This window comes from Narcine bancroftii, chromosome 4 (genome assembly GCF_036971445.1).
Source record: "Narcine bancroftii isolate sNarBan1 chromosome 4, sNarBan1.hap1, whole genome shotgun sequence".
Lineage (NCBI taxonomy): Eukaryota > Metazoa > Chordata > Chondrichthyes > Torpediniformes > Narcinidae > Narcine > Narcine bancroftii.
In genome coordinates this window covers 115221271-115233407 of record NC_091472.1, presented here as the reverse complement: position 1 = coordinate 115233407, position 12137 = coordinate 115221271, and the positions used below count along the sequence as shown (strand labels likewise).

Sequence of the window (12137 nt, the reverse complement as noted above, 5' to 3'; positions counted from 1 at the left end):
TCTAACAATGGCAATAAAAAATAAAAGTTCAAGCACAAACTTCCTAATCTTATATTCTATAACTTGACTCACAAGGTAAAGTATATGGAATGCCTTTTTGACCATCCTATCTACTACTTTGTTCCCTACAGTGGTCTGTGACTTGCTCCTTTACAATTCCCTGCTGGATGAACGGAAATAATGTGTTTTGATCTTACTTCCTCTTCTCAACTACAGAGTTTCCTCTTTAGTCAGATGCAAGATATTCAAGTTGTGGAACCAATATCTCTCGTCTTTTTGGACCCTAAAAAGCACCTAGTCTTCCTTCAATTATATTGATCTTTAGTTATAAATCAATATTGGGATTTCCTTGCCAATATTTTTTCATGGCATCTCTTTTGCTGTCTATTTAATCTTTGTTCGCTATTTCTCTTCTCTCTGTCAACATCTTGTATTCTTGCTTCTTTCCCTCCCCCCACCCCTCATCTTGGCAATCATGTGATTCTAGATTCTAAAGTCCTAGACTGTTTTTTTGTGGAACATATCTGATCTAAGCTTGCATGATCAGGAATGTCTTCTATTGTTCTAATAGTAATTTATCTTTGCATATAAAAACACAAAATTCTGGACAGTCTCAGCAGGTCAAGAGGCATATGCTGAAAGAGCCAACATCACCAAAGGATGGCACAGGTATAACTAGCAGAAATGCTGCCTCACAGATCCAGCAACCCTGCTTCATTCAATCTTGACATTCAGTGCTGTCCGTGTGGAGTTTATACATTCTTCCAGTGACTGCACAGCTTTCTTCCAGAGGTTCCGTTTCCTCTTCTGCCTGAACTCATGCAAGAGAGCAAGTTATCTCATTACTGTAAATTGTGCCTGCTTTCTCCCCGCCACCCCAAAGTGTGCAGGCAAGTGGCAGAATCCAGGAATGAGTTGATGGGAATGTTAGGAAAGTAGGCTTGAGTAGGAATAATGTAAACTGGGTGCTTGATGGCTTGTGCAGACGAGGTGGGCTATGGTTCGCGCAACCCTGTTACAGTGCCAGTGAATGGGGTTCGAATCTGGTGCGGCCTGCTGGAGTTTGTACATTCTCCCTGCGAGTGCGCAAGTTACCTCCAGGTGCTCTGATTTCCGCCCACCATTCAAAACGTATGGGGGAGAGGAAGTTGTAGGTCAATTGGGTGTAATTGGGGTGGAAGGGCTTGTAACCATGCCGTAACTGGCTAGTTTTTGTGCTCTCTCTCCATGGCACCATCCCGATAGAAGATCCCTATGTTTCTGTTCCAAACATCCTGCTTGACCTGTCGAGTGTTCCAGCATTTTCCATTTTTTTTCTCCAAACAGCTTTTATTTTTAATTTTTATTCATCTTCAAACAGCTGCTTCTAAAGCAGTTTCGATAAATTGCCCTACCCCTATTGAAAGCTTTTACTCCTGGTCTATCTTTGTCCTTTTTCAGAACCAAATCAACTGATAATTGATGATCAACATCAAAATACATTGACTTTTTTCCCTTTCAGCCGCTCAGCTTAATTTCCAAGAGATGTCCATATTTGACTCCTCTCTCATTAGGCTTGCAAACCAAATCTTCTAAATGAATATGAACACTTCTGCACCCTCTGTGCCTTTTATGTTGACTCCGTCCAATTACTATCACACACATGGTAGTTATTTTCAGACCAGGAGGAGGAAAAATGATTGTGTAGGCAGATCAAGTTACCTTAATTAAGTATCTAATTCAAATGCAAACCTTGTACCAAAGTTAAGAAACAGCTTGGTTCATATTTTTCAAGCAAATTTTGAACCTGATCCAGTAATTTAACCTAAAAAAATTGTAATCAAGTTCAAGTTTTAGTTTTACAAATCATTTAGCTTATGTAAAGAATATCATAAATTTGAATGAAGAAAAATGTAATTAAAAAATCAAGTTATTTTTCTTTTTAATCAACAAAAATTGAATTTTTCTGATTCTTCACTGTTGCAAGATATTGTTCAAAGAAGATATCTTTTCCCTTCAAAATTTAGAACCTCATGAGTTCAAAACCTGACAGAGGCAAGAGCCTGAGGTTAAAACTTGAAGACGATTGGCAAAAGAACAAATGGCAACAAAGACGACCTCAAAAACAAGACACCCACATAATATGTGGTTTGGTTCTGTAGTGTACCACAAGTTATAGTGAAGAGATTTTTAAAAAAGGGAGTTGGATAGGTATGTGAGGAGAAAGGATTTTGGGGAAAATCTGTGCATATTGGGGGGTGGGGGGGTGGTGGTGTATAATAGACAAAAGACAAAGTGGGTGCAGAAATCAAATTCATTCAGAACTTTTTCTCATGTTAACACATTGCAACCTTGAGAGGGAGTAATCATGGATCTATTCTTTGGAAAAGATGAAGTGCTCTTTTGTAACTGGATATTCATTCAGCTGAACAGCTTCTATGAAAGGTTTGAGATGTTAACCATGTTTTCAAGCTTTCAACACAGAATTAGATGAACAAAAGCACTAAGAGAAACAGCACTAATATATAATATCAAAGATCCTTCATCAAAACTATGTTGATGAAGAACATTCAACTAGATGCAGTGAGATTACATCTCCTTTCACAGGTACTGTCTGCCCTGCTGAATATTTCTGCCATTTTCTTTTTTATTGCAGATTCTCATCATAATTTTTTTTTGAGTCTTAAAGAATTAAAGAATGTGGGTTTAAGGCAGTGGTTTAAAATCTTCTTTTTACCACTTACATGCCACCTTAAGTTATCCTTTATTAACCACATATGCCATAGGTGCTCTGGGGCGAGTAAGGAATTACTTAAGGTGGTATATAAATGAACAAAAAGGTTGAGAACCACTGGTTTAAGGTCACGCAAAACTAAAGTTTAGAAGCGTTTTGCTCTCAGAACAGCATACATGTGGAAAAGACATCCAACAGAATATTTTGGAAAGAGTAATAATGTCAAATATTTTTCACCATCACACAAGTCTCTCTCCCCTTCATCATCTCCAGATGCATTTCCAAGGAAAAGCAGTCAACATATTGAAGAATTCATCCACCCCCTTTGATATTTCAATCTTCCTCCCTCCCTGCCCCCTCAATCTGCTCCAACATTCAGAAGTGCAAGTCTCAGAAACATTTTAAACATTAAGAATATACAAGTGTAAAGTTATTACAGCACTCCATATGTAGTCTCCAGAATAATCCAAAGGATTTGAAATCAAAATGTTCCAAGATTGATGACAGCACACTGAACTCCCTCATAATTCATCACATTGAGTGAACATTTTTTGCTTTTTTGTCTTGAAAATGATCAACTCCAACATGTTAAGAGTTCAATTCCACCCCCCCCCCCTTACCAAATCAACAACCTCAGGAGTACCACCGAATGGTAGCTTAATTGAACCATCACATAAATCCAGTGGTTGCAAGAAAAGATCAAAGAATGGGCACCCTGCTGCAAGTATTTGCCTCCTAACTCCCCAAATCTTCCAACAGTGCAGCTTCAACAGCACTATGCCATTCGCACAAAAGATTTCTACCTTATTGGCAGCTCATCCACAATTTACACTCATTCCATTGGCAAAGCATTGCACAGGGAATATAGGTAAACTTCAAATGCTTTTTCAACAGCACCACCCAAAGTCACAGCCATCTAGAAACACAACAGCATGTAGGAATATCACCACTTCTGCTTCCTGATTTGGAAATCGTATTGCCAATCATTCACTGCCATCTGGTCAAAATCTGGAAACTACTTGTTCATTAACATCTTCATCACATGGACTACAGCAATTCAAGTCAGCAACTCAATACATATTCGCAAGGACTAATAGGGATGGGTAATAATGACAGCCTTGTCAGCAATGCACACATGCCACAGAAGAATACATCAATACAAAGCCATCAACAGGCCCCTCCATAAGGTTTGGACAAAGATACTTTTTTCCTTTTATTTGGCCCTGTGCTCCAAACGTTTAAATTTGTAATCAAATAAATCACATGTGATTAAGAGCACATTGCAGATTTTATTCAAGGTTATTTGTATCCATTTTGGTTTGACACATTTTATATATATATATAGTCCCCTCATTTCAGGGCACCAGAACTTTTTAATATTCATACCATTGCTATGTCCCAAGTGTAAAACACGAAAATCTGCAGACACCCTGAGTGAAGTAAAAACACAAAGTGTGCCGTTTACATAGCAAAGGCAAAAATACATAACCAACATTTCAGGTTTGAGCCTTGATGAAGAGCTCAAGCCCGAAACGTTCGTTATGCATTTTTGCATATTAAAGTAGTCATGTTTAGTACTTTTGTTGCCTATCTTGCATCCAATGACGACTTGAAGACTTGAAGTCTGTGATTCATAGACATCACCAGGTGCCAAGTATCTTCTCTGGTGATGCTCTGCAAGGCCTCGACTGCAACCATCTTCAGCTCCTGCTGTTTTTAAATTTTCTGTTCAGCAAATGGAAGACATACTCAGTTGGACTTAGTTCAGCTGACTGACTTGGCCATTCAAGTATCTTCCAGTTTGGAGCTTTTAAAAACTCCATTGCTTTAGCAGTATGTTTGGGATCATTACCTTGCTGTAGAATGAAGCACCATCCAATGAGTTTGGAGGCATTTGCTCAAGCAGTTAAGATTTATCTATACAGCTCAGAATTCATTTTGCTACTGCCATCAGCAGCTACATCAATGAAGACAAGTGCGCCAACACCCGTGGCAGGCATATATGCCCAGGCCATTACATCCCCACCACGTTTCACAGATGAGGTGGTAATGCTTGGGATCTTGGGCAGTTTCTTTATGGCCTCCACACTTTGGTCTTTCTGTCACTCTGAAACAGGTTAATGTTTAGGAAGAGAGTTTCTGATCTGTTGGACGGGTGTTTGGTGATTTTTCTTCATTATGTGGAGAATTTTTCTCAACATAATGCTCATTTTCTCAACACTGTTCATCAGCAGTGGAGGTAATTTTTGGCCTACCAGTCCCTTTGCAATTACTAAGCTCACCAGTACACTCTTCTTAATGATTTCCACATAGTTGATTTTGGTAATCATATGGTTTAGGTGATGTATTTTACTGTTTTATCCTTGATTCTCAGTTTCATAATGGCTTCCTTGACTTTCATTGGCACAACTCTGGTCCTCATGTTGAAAAATAGCAACTACGGACTCCAAAGGTGATCAAAAGCTTAGAAACAAGCCGAGCTCCCTTATACCTGTGCCAATGATGCAATTAAACATAACTGAGTGATCACAACACCTGTAAAGCCAAATGTCCCAAACATTATGCTGTCCTGAAATAGGGAAACTATGTATAAAAATTGCTATAATTTCTACCTAGTCAAACCAAAATGTATACAAATAACTTCGAAAAATATCTGGAATGTGCACTTCAAACACATGAGAATTGTTTGATTACAATTGTGGAGCACAGGGTCAAATAAAGGAAAAAATATCTTTGTCGTAAATATATGAAAGGCACTGTATTTTAGGCAAGCCTGCACTCTGAATTATGACCTAATAAACTAACAAGTAGACGACCATACCATATTAAAATCACTTAATTATTTCACTTTCTTACCTTGTATCATTCTTGTCTCTTACACTGGATTCAAATTTAGTTCCATTTCTGGCTACATACTCTGCCAGCTTGTCAATAACTGGCTGGATATCAGGGGGAGGAGGAATGATAACAGGAACCACAGTTGTAGCACTGAAAAATACAAGATAGTTAAGTTGTACATAAGCAAGTAAAAATACGGTAGTGAAAGAAAAACAGCATGATGCAAAACCACTATTAAAACTCAAAGTATCACAAGTCCAAGAAACATCACACAAATTTAGTCTTCAAATTGATAAAGGGCAAGCTTCAAAGACAGTCCCCAGTGGTAACATATCACACACAGATGGTGTAACAAGTGCATCTTAAGTAATGACTGACATGTGAGGAATTGTTCAAAGCAATGGATGTTGTGAGTGCTAATCTTATTTGCAAACTTGCCAGACAAAACTAGCAATGCATTCTTCCTCTTTCTACCAACACTTCTCTTCATGATTATATCATTTTGAAGATGATGTTAAATATCTTTTTTCAGGCAAAGTAAAAGTCAGAAGGGCAGTTAAAAAATACTTTTATACCAACAAGCCAATTTGGCATCCATTGTTCCATCTCACCCTGGATTCCATGTATTCTAAGCTTCTGGACCAGCCTAAGTCCAGGTAGTCAATGTCCACTGCCCTGCCCTCATCAAGGGTAGCACAATTAGCCTAGCGGTTAGCAGAACATTGTTTATAGAGCCAGCGATCACGGCTGGGATTTGAATCCTGCACTGTCTGTAAGGAGTTTGTCCAATATCTGCATGGATTTCCTCCAGGTGCTCTGGTTTCCTCCCACTGTTCAAAAAAAACATACTGGGGGTTGTTGGTCAATTTGGAGAAATTGAATGGCATAGGCTCATGGACTGAAATGGCCTGTTATCCTGCTGAAGGTCTAAAAAAAATAATCCTCTTAGTCAACCTCCAAAAAATTCAAATTTCTGAGCCATCCTGACTATTTAGCCCTTGCCTTTCTAAATTCAGGTAGCTCCTAGCCCTCAGAATCCCTCCAAGTGGTTTACACCTCTGAAACAAGGCTCACAAGCCCCTGCTTGTCCTTTGTGTTCTTCTTAAATAAAAGCACAGAAGTCTCCTGGTACCCCAAGTTAGAGTGTGGCTTCACTTGTCAGGACTGTTTGAGGACACCACTTTTTGAATTTGCAGGGGTCATTGACTGCATCCGGGGCTCCTGTTATGGTCTCCTCTACATTAGAGAGTCTGGTTGCAGACTAGAAGAATACTTCATGAGTTCCTTCGCTCTATCTACAGCAACAGCGGGGAACTTCCTGTGGCAATTCATTTCAATCCTCACCCCATTCCCGTGCCGACATGTCTCACGCACTGCCCAATTGAGACTAATTGCAAATTGGAGGAGCAACACCTTATATTCCATCTGGGCACCCTCCAACCTCTCTCATTTTACTATCCCCATATCTCCATTCCTCCCTCTCTTTCCATCCATCTCCTTTCTTCCAGCTCTGCATTCATCGAGCTATCCCTTCCCCTGATCAATTCTCAGCTTTTCCTTAGGATAACTCTTTCAGATTACCATTAAAATTCCATTTGGCTCTCTAAAGTCCTGCAACCGTACTTTCTAACTTTAGTGTGACCCATTATTGCCGTTGACCCTTAATTGTCACCTTAGATCAGAGAAAAATAGTGATGGACAATAAATGTTGGCCTTCTTAGCGACATCTACATCTCCTGAACAGCAATTTTAAAAAAAGAATCAAGCAAACTTAAAAAGACATCTGGACAATTATGGCCTATATTACAATATCCAATTCCAGCAGGGTAAATTATAGGTTTCATACATACACTTGGAGAAGCTAATTATTGAATTTAAAACATCCCACCTAATTGTGGTTGTAGTTGCGGTACCCTGGCTATTACTGCTCTCCCCTTCTGGAGGTGGTGGAGGTGTGCTTCCAGATGCTGAAGGTGCTGAGGACCCTGTTGTAGTTGGTGTAGCCACCTCTGAAGTCAAGCCACTATAATAACCAGCAACTTCCATCCCTGGTGGAGGAGGGGTTAGGCAATATGTACCATCAGGCATCATGTAATATCCATAATACATGGCTGACACCGATGCTGTAATAGAAAAGAATTCAATGAAGATCATGTCCAATTACTTTCACTATGTTTATGTAATCATTCAAGAGGCAATAAGGAAACTGCCAATTTTGCTTGCACGTCTTTCAGTGTCACACACACACAGGTTGAGAGAACTTGTTTCACCCTTCTCTCCCTCTCTCTCTCACTGCCAGCAAGCCCATGTGACTCTCTCACTTGCAAACCCCCCCCCCACCTTCTCCAGGGAACAATAGGAGTTAGTCTTTTGCTCTCATCTGTTGTCTTAGGTAAACAAACTTCTCAGGAGTGGCCTTTCTGTGAACTTTGCAGAAAGGTCAAAAGCCTTGTAAAAATGTTCAACACAGGCGGCACGTCTCCAGTTGATTCTTTTGATGACATAATTTCAATTAGCAGCTACTTGTGAAATGTGCATAGCATTCTCCACAGTTTCTGTAAAGTCCACTGAATATGAATTCTTCAGTATTTCAAATAAGATCTGTTTTTAAAATGTGTGTATGTATGTAGTCTGCTCTAATTTTACCAAATTCTCCCAATATTTATTTAGATTAGACTACGTATATGTATTCATCCAGCTTTTAAACAATTACAGGTGCCCTTATCCAAATACCCAAAATCCAAAAGGATCCAAAATCTGAAACAATTCTGGTTCCATGCATTTCGGATAAGGGGTACTCAACCTATATTACTAATTACCTGATTAAATTAATGTTAATTTACCACCCAAGTATTAAAGCACTTGATTACATGTTCACACTCAACTAGTCTTTGTTTTTAAATGAATTTCCCAGTATTATAAGACAACGTATTTGTTCATGGATTTCTGTCATTATTTTTAAGTAACGATCAATTATACTGAAATTTGTTAACTTTACTAGTTGGGTGTAGAAAGGATATTTCCACTCCCAATTTAAAGAACAAAAAAGTCTAATTGATCCCCAACTCCTACAGGACCCTGTAGGAGAAAAATGTCCCAATAAATAATTTGAGTTTGCAAAATATCCAGTCAACAACTTAACATGAAATCAAAAAAGCCAATGAGCACAATTGTTCTGGGCCCAGTCGGCTGTCATCTCCTCACACTCACTAAACAGGAGCATCCATATCCCATGAACAAATAAATACTAGTACTCCCTGTCTTGCGACCTATGCGACTGTCCATCCTCACAAAAGACCGAAATTTAAAAAAAAATAATAATATGGATTATGTTGTATTTGACAAACTATAACTAGGATACAGGGCATGTAAGAGCCAAAATGTGCATACTTACCTTGTTAGTCTGCATCCTGGGGTCAATACATGCAGAATCAAGATGGCCGCTCCAAGCCTATGGACCCCAGGATGCTGACTAACAAGGTAAGCATGGACCAGAATGTGGAAAGATTCGCCAAGGTTGATTGACAAATTCAGGAAGCTTTAAGTTGTTATCGTTAAATTTATAATGAAAAAAGATTTGATTAAAAAGTTTGCTTTAAGACTTTGGTAGTCCATGTACGCGGGCAAAATTACAATTGCATCCATTTCGAGATATGACTGATCCTTCAGTCCCAATTACAGTCATTAAGTCAGAGAGTACCTGTAATGTCATTGAATCTATGCACATCAGGGGCTGAATAGATAGGTTCTGGTGATTGGCAGGACCAAGGAAATGCACTCTAATGGGCCCTGCTGCATTCGGCTGTGATTCCCGCCAAGGCTCCAACAGATTTTTAATTTTAAACATCAGGGACATTTAAAATCTACTACATCATGTGTAAATACCTTAAAAACAATGAAAACTATTGAAATATTATTCAAAAGTAAAAATTACCCGTCCTTTCCCCTCCTAATCGAAACACCAAGAATCCCCACTGAAATGATTGGGATGTCAGATCATATGTCGAAAAAAAATGGGAAATCCTAACATGATGTGTGGAGTTAGTAATGGAATGTAGTGACAAAGCAGAAATATGTGCTGGGAATAAAGCGGATACCATAGAGAATACAGAAAAGGTTCTGCTTCAAAGATTACTGCAGGAATAAACATACTAGTACAGAAAAAGATCTAAACAGAGTAGACATCAGTGGATTTTTTTACTGCTAGGTAAGGTGTAACAAATGCATCCAAGATCAATGCTAGAGCCCAAATATTTACAACATTTAAATCACTTAGATAAAGGAGCTTTGAATATACTTACAAAGTTTGTCAATGACAAAGAATAATAGAAAAATTAATTGTGAAGGAAAAAAATGTCACAAAGGGATGATATTCCAGGTGATATGGCAAAGATCTGCCAAATGGAAAATAATGTGGGAAAAATATAAAAGTATCCATTGTGACAAGGTTAAAAAAAAATGAGAAATTGTAGAGCTCGGTGATCTGAGGTACAGAGGGATGGATCACAGTGCTTTTCTAGACGATACACAAATAGCAAGAGTGCACATTCAGGAAGCGATTAGAAATTCTATGTTTTGGAGAAATTAAAAATAAGGAGTTTATGTTTCAGTAATATGGTAATATGCGCTTGACGTCCTGTTTTGCGGAAACTGCCAAAATGTTTGGCCTGGAAGTCATCCTGAAGAAAACTGAGGTCCTCCATCGGCCAGCTCCCTACCATGACTACCAGCCACCCCACATCTCCATCGGGCACACAAAACTCAAAACGGTCAACTAGTTTACCTATCTCGGCTGCACCATTTCATCGGATGCAAGGATCAACAAAGAGATAGACAACAGACTCGCCAAGGCAAATAGCGCCTTTAGAAGACTACACAAAAGAGTCTGGAAAAACAACAAACTGAAAAACCTCACAAGATTAGCGTATACAGAGCATTTGTCATACCCACACTCCTGTTCGGCTCCGAATCATGGGTCCTTTACCGGCATCACCTATGGCTCCTAGAACGCTTCCACCAGCGTTGTCTCCGCTCCATCCTCAACATTCATTGGAGCGACTTCATCTCCAACATCGAAGTACTCGAGATGGCAGAGGCCAACAGCATCGATTCCACGCTGCTGAAGATCAAACTGCGCTGGGTCGGTCACGTCTCCAGAATGGAGGACCATCGCCTTCCCAAGATCGTGTTATATGGCGAGCTCTCCACTGGCCACCGTGACAGAGGTGCACCAAAGAAGAGGTACAAGGACTGCCTAAAGAAAGCTCTTGGTGCCTGCCACATTGACCACCGCTAGTGGGCTGATATCGCCTCAAACCGTGCATCTTGGCGCCTCACAGTTCGGTGGGCAGCAACCTCCTTTGAAGTCGACCGCAAAGCCCACCTCACTGTCAAAAGACAAAGGAGGAAAAACCCAACACCCAACCCCAACCAACAAATTTTCCCTTGCAACCGTGTCTGCCTGTCCCGCATCGGACTTGTCAGACACAAACGAGCCTGCAGCTGACGTGGACATTACCCCTCCATAAATCTTCGTCCGCGAAGCCAAGCCAAGGAAAAGAATATAGGATACTGGTGAGACCACAGCTGAAGTACAATACACAATAGAGATCTTCATATTTACAAGATATTAATACATTGCAGTTCAATACAGTTCAGAGGAGAGTATATCTTAATGTGGTCCACAGATCACGGACAGTCCATCTGGTTGTTACAGCTGGTCTGTGTCAATGTGCCAGAAAATAGATTACCAATATAAAAAAAACTATAAGAAAGACAAAGGTTGTAATTCGATGACTCAAAAAAAATTCCCTCCAAAACAAATAGTCTCTCAGTCATCTGGGAGTTTGAGATGATCTAATTGAAGCGAGAGAATGAGGGGCAGTGATAAAGTGAAGGTAAAGAGAATGTTTACTTTGTGGGAGAATCCAGAACCAGGGTCACCATTTTAAAATATGGGTTGCCATGTAAGAAAGACACAAATTTTTTTTTTTTTTAATTTCAGAGCACTGAAGATTTGGAACTGTCCCTTAGTGGAAACAGAGGCTTTGAATACTTTTAAAGAAGAGATGGATAGATTATTGAAAAGCAATCCAATGAAAGTTTACTTGCAGGATAGATGAGAACAAGTTGAGGCTTCAAGCAGATCAGCATTAAATGGAGGACTTAAGTGATCTATAACTGCTACCAATTTGCATGTTTGTAAAAGGTATCCTCTGCTATATTTTAATTTCCAAACTTGCATCATGCGACTGGGACTCACTTGTGTTAAAAATGCTGGAAACAGTTAGCAAGCATTGTCCTTTGTGTACTAAATGCATGTTCATGAATAATGTTGCAAATCTTGGACATTAAAAAATAAGACAATAACTAAGACTGAGTATGAGCTCTATAATTCCATTTAAAGCATCACTAATTGTAAGGGGTCAAAACCTGGTCAATTTTCTGAGTTGCTTAGATCAGATTTCATTTTGCACAACACAGCATAAATGTCTCAACAGCTGCTGGAGCATGACCATTTCAAATCTCAGCACAGCCTTTTCACTCTGAATTTTAATACATTTACAAACGCAATCTTTTAAAAGTC

The 12137-nt window shown here is 39.3% G+C and overlaps 1 protein-coding gene across 5 annotated transcripts in view; it reads right to left on the bottom strand.

Annotated features, from left to right (window-relative positions):
* Positions 1-12137, bottom strand: part of sfswap (splicing factor SWAP) — a 165559-nt gene that overhangs the window by 118965 nt on the left and 34457 nt on the right. For all 5 annotated transcript variants that reach the window (XM_069932489.1, XM_069932490.1, XM_069932491.1 and 2 more), the window contains 2 exons: positions 7440-7674; positions 5570-5701 (listed from right to left, as the gene is read on the bottom strand). In XM_069932489.1, the coding sequence (XP_069788590.1) occupies positions 5570-5701; positions 7440-7674 (367 nt within the window). The remainder of the gene's footprint in view (positions 1-5569; positions 5702-7439; positions 7675-12137) is intronic.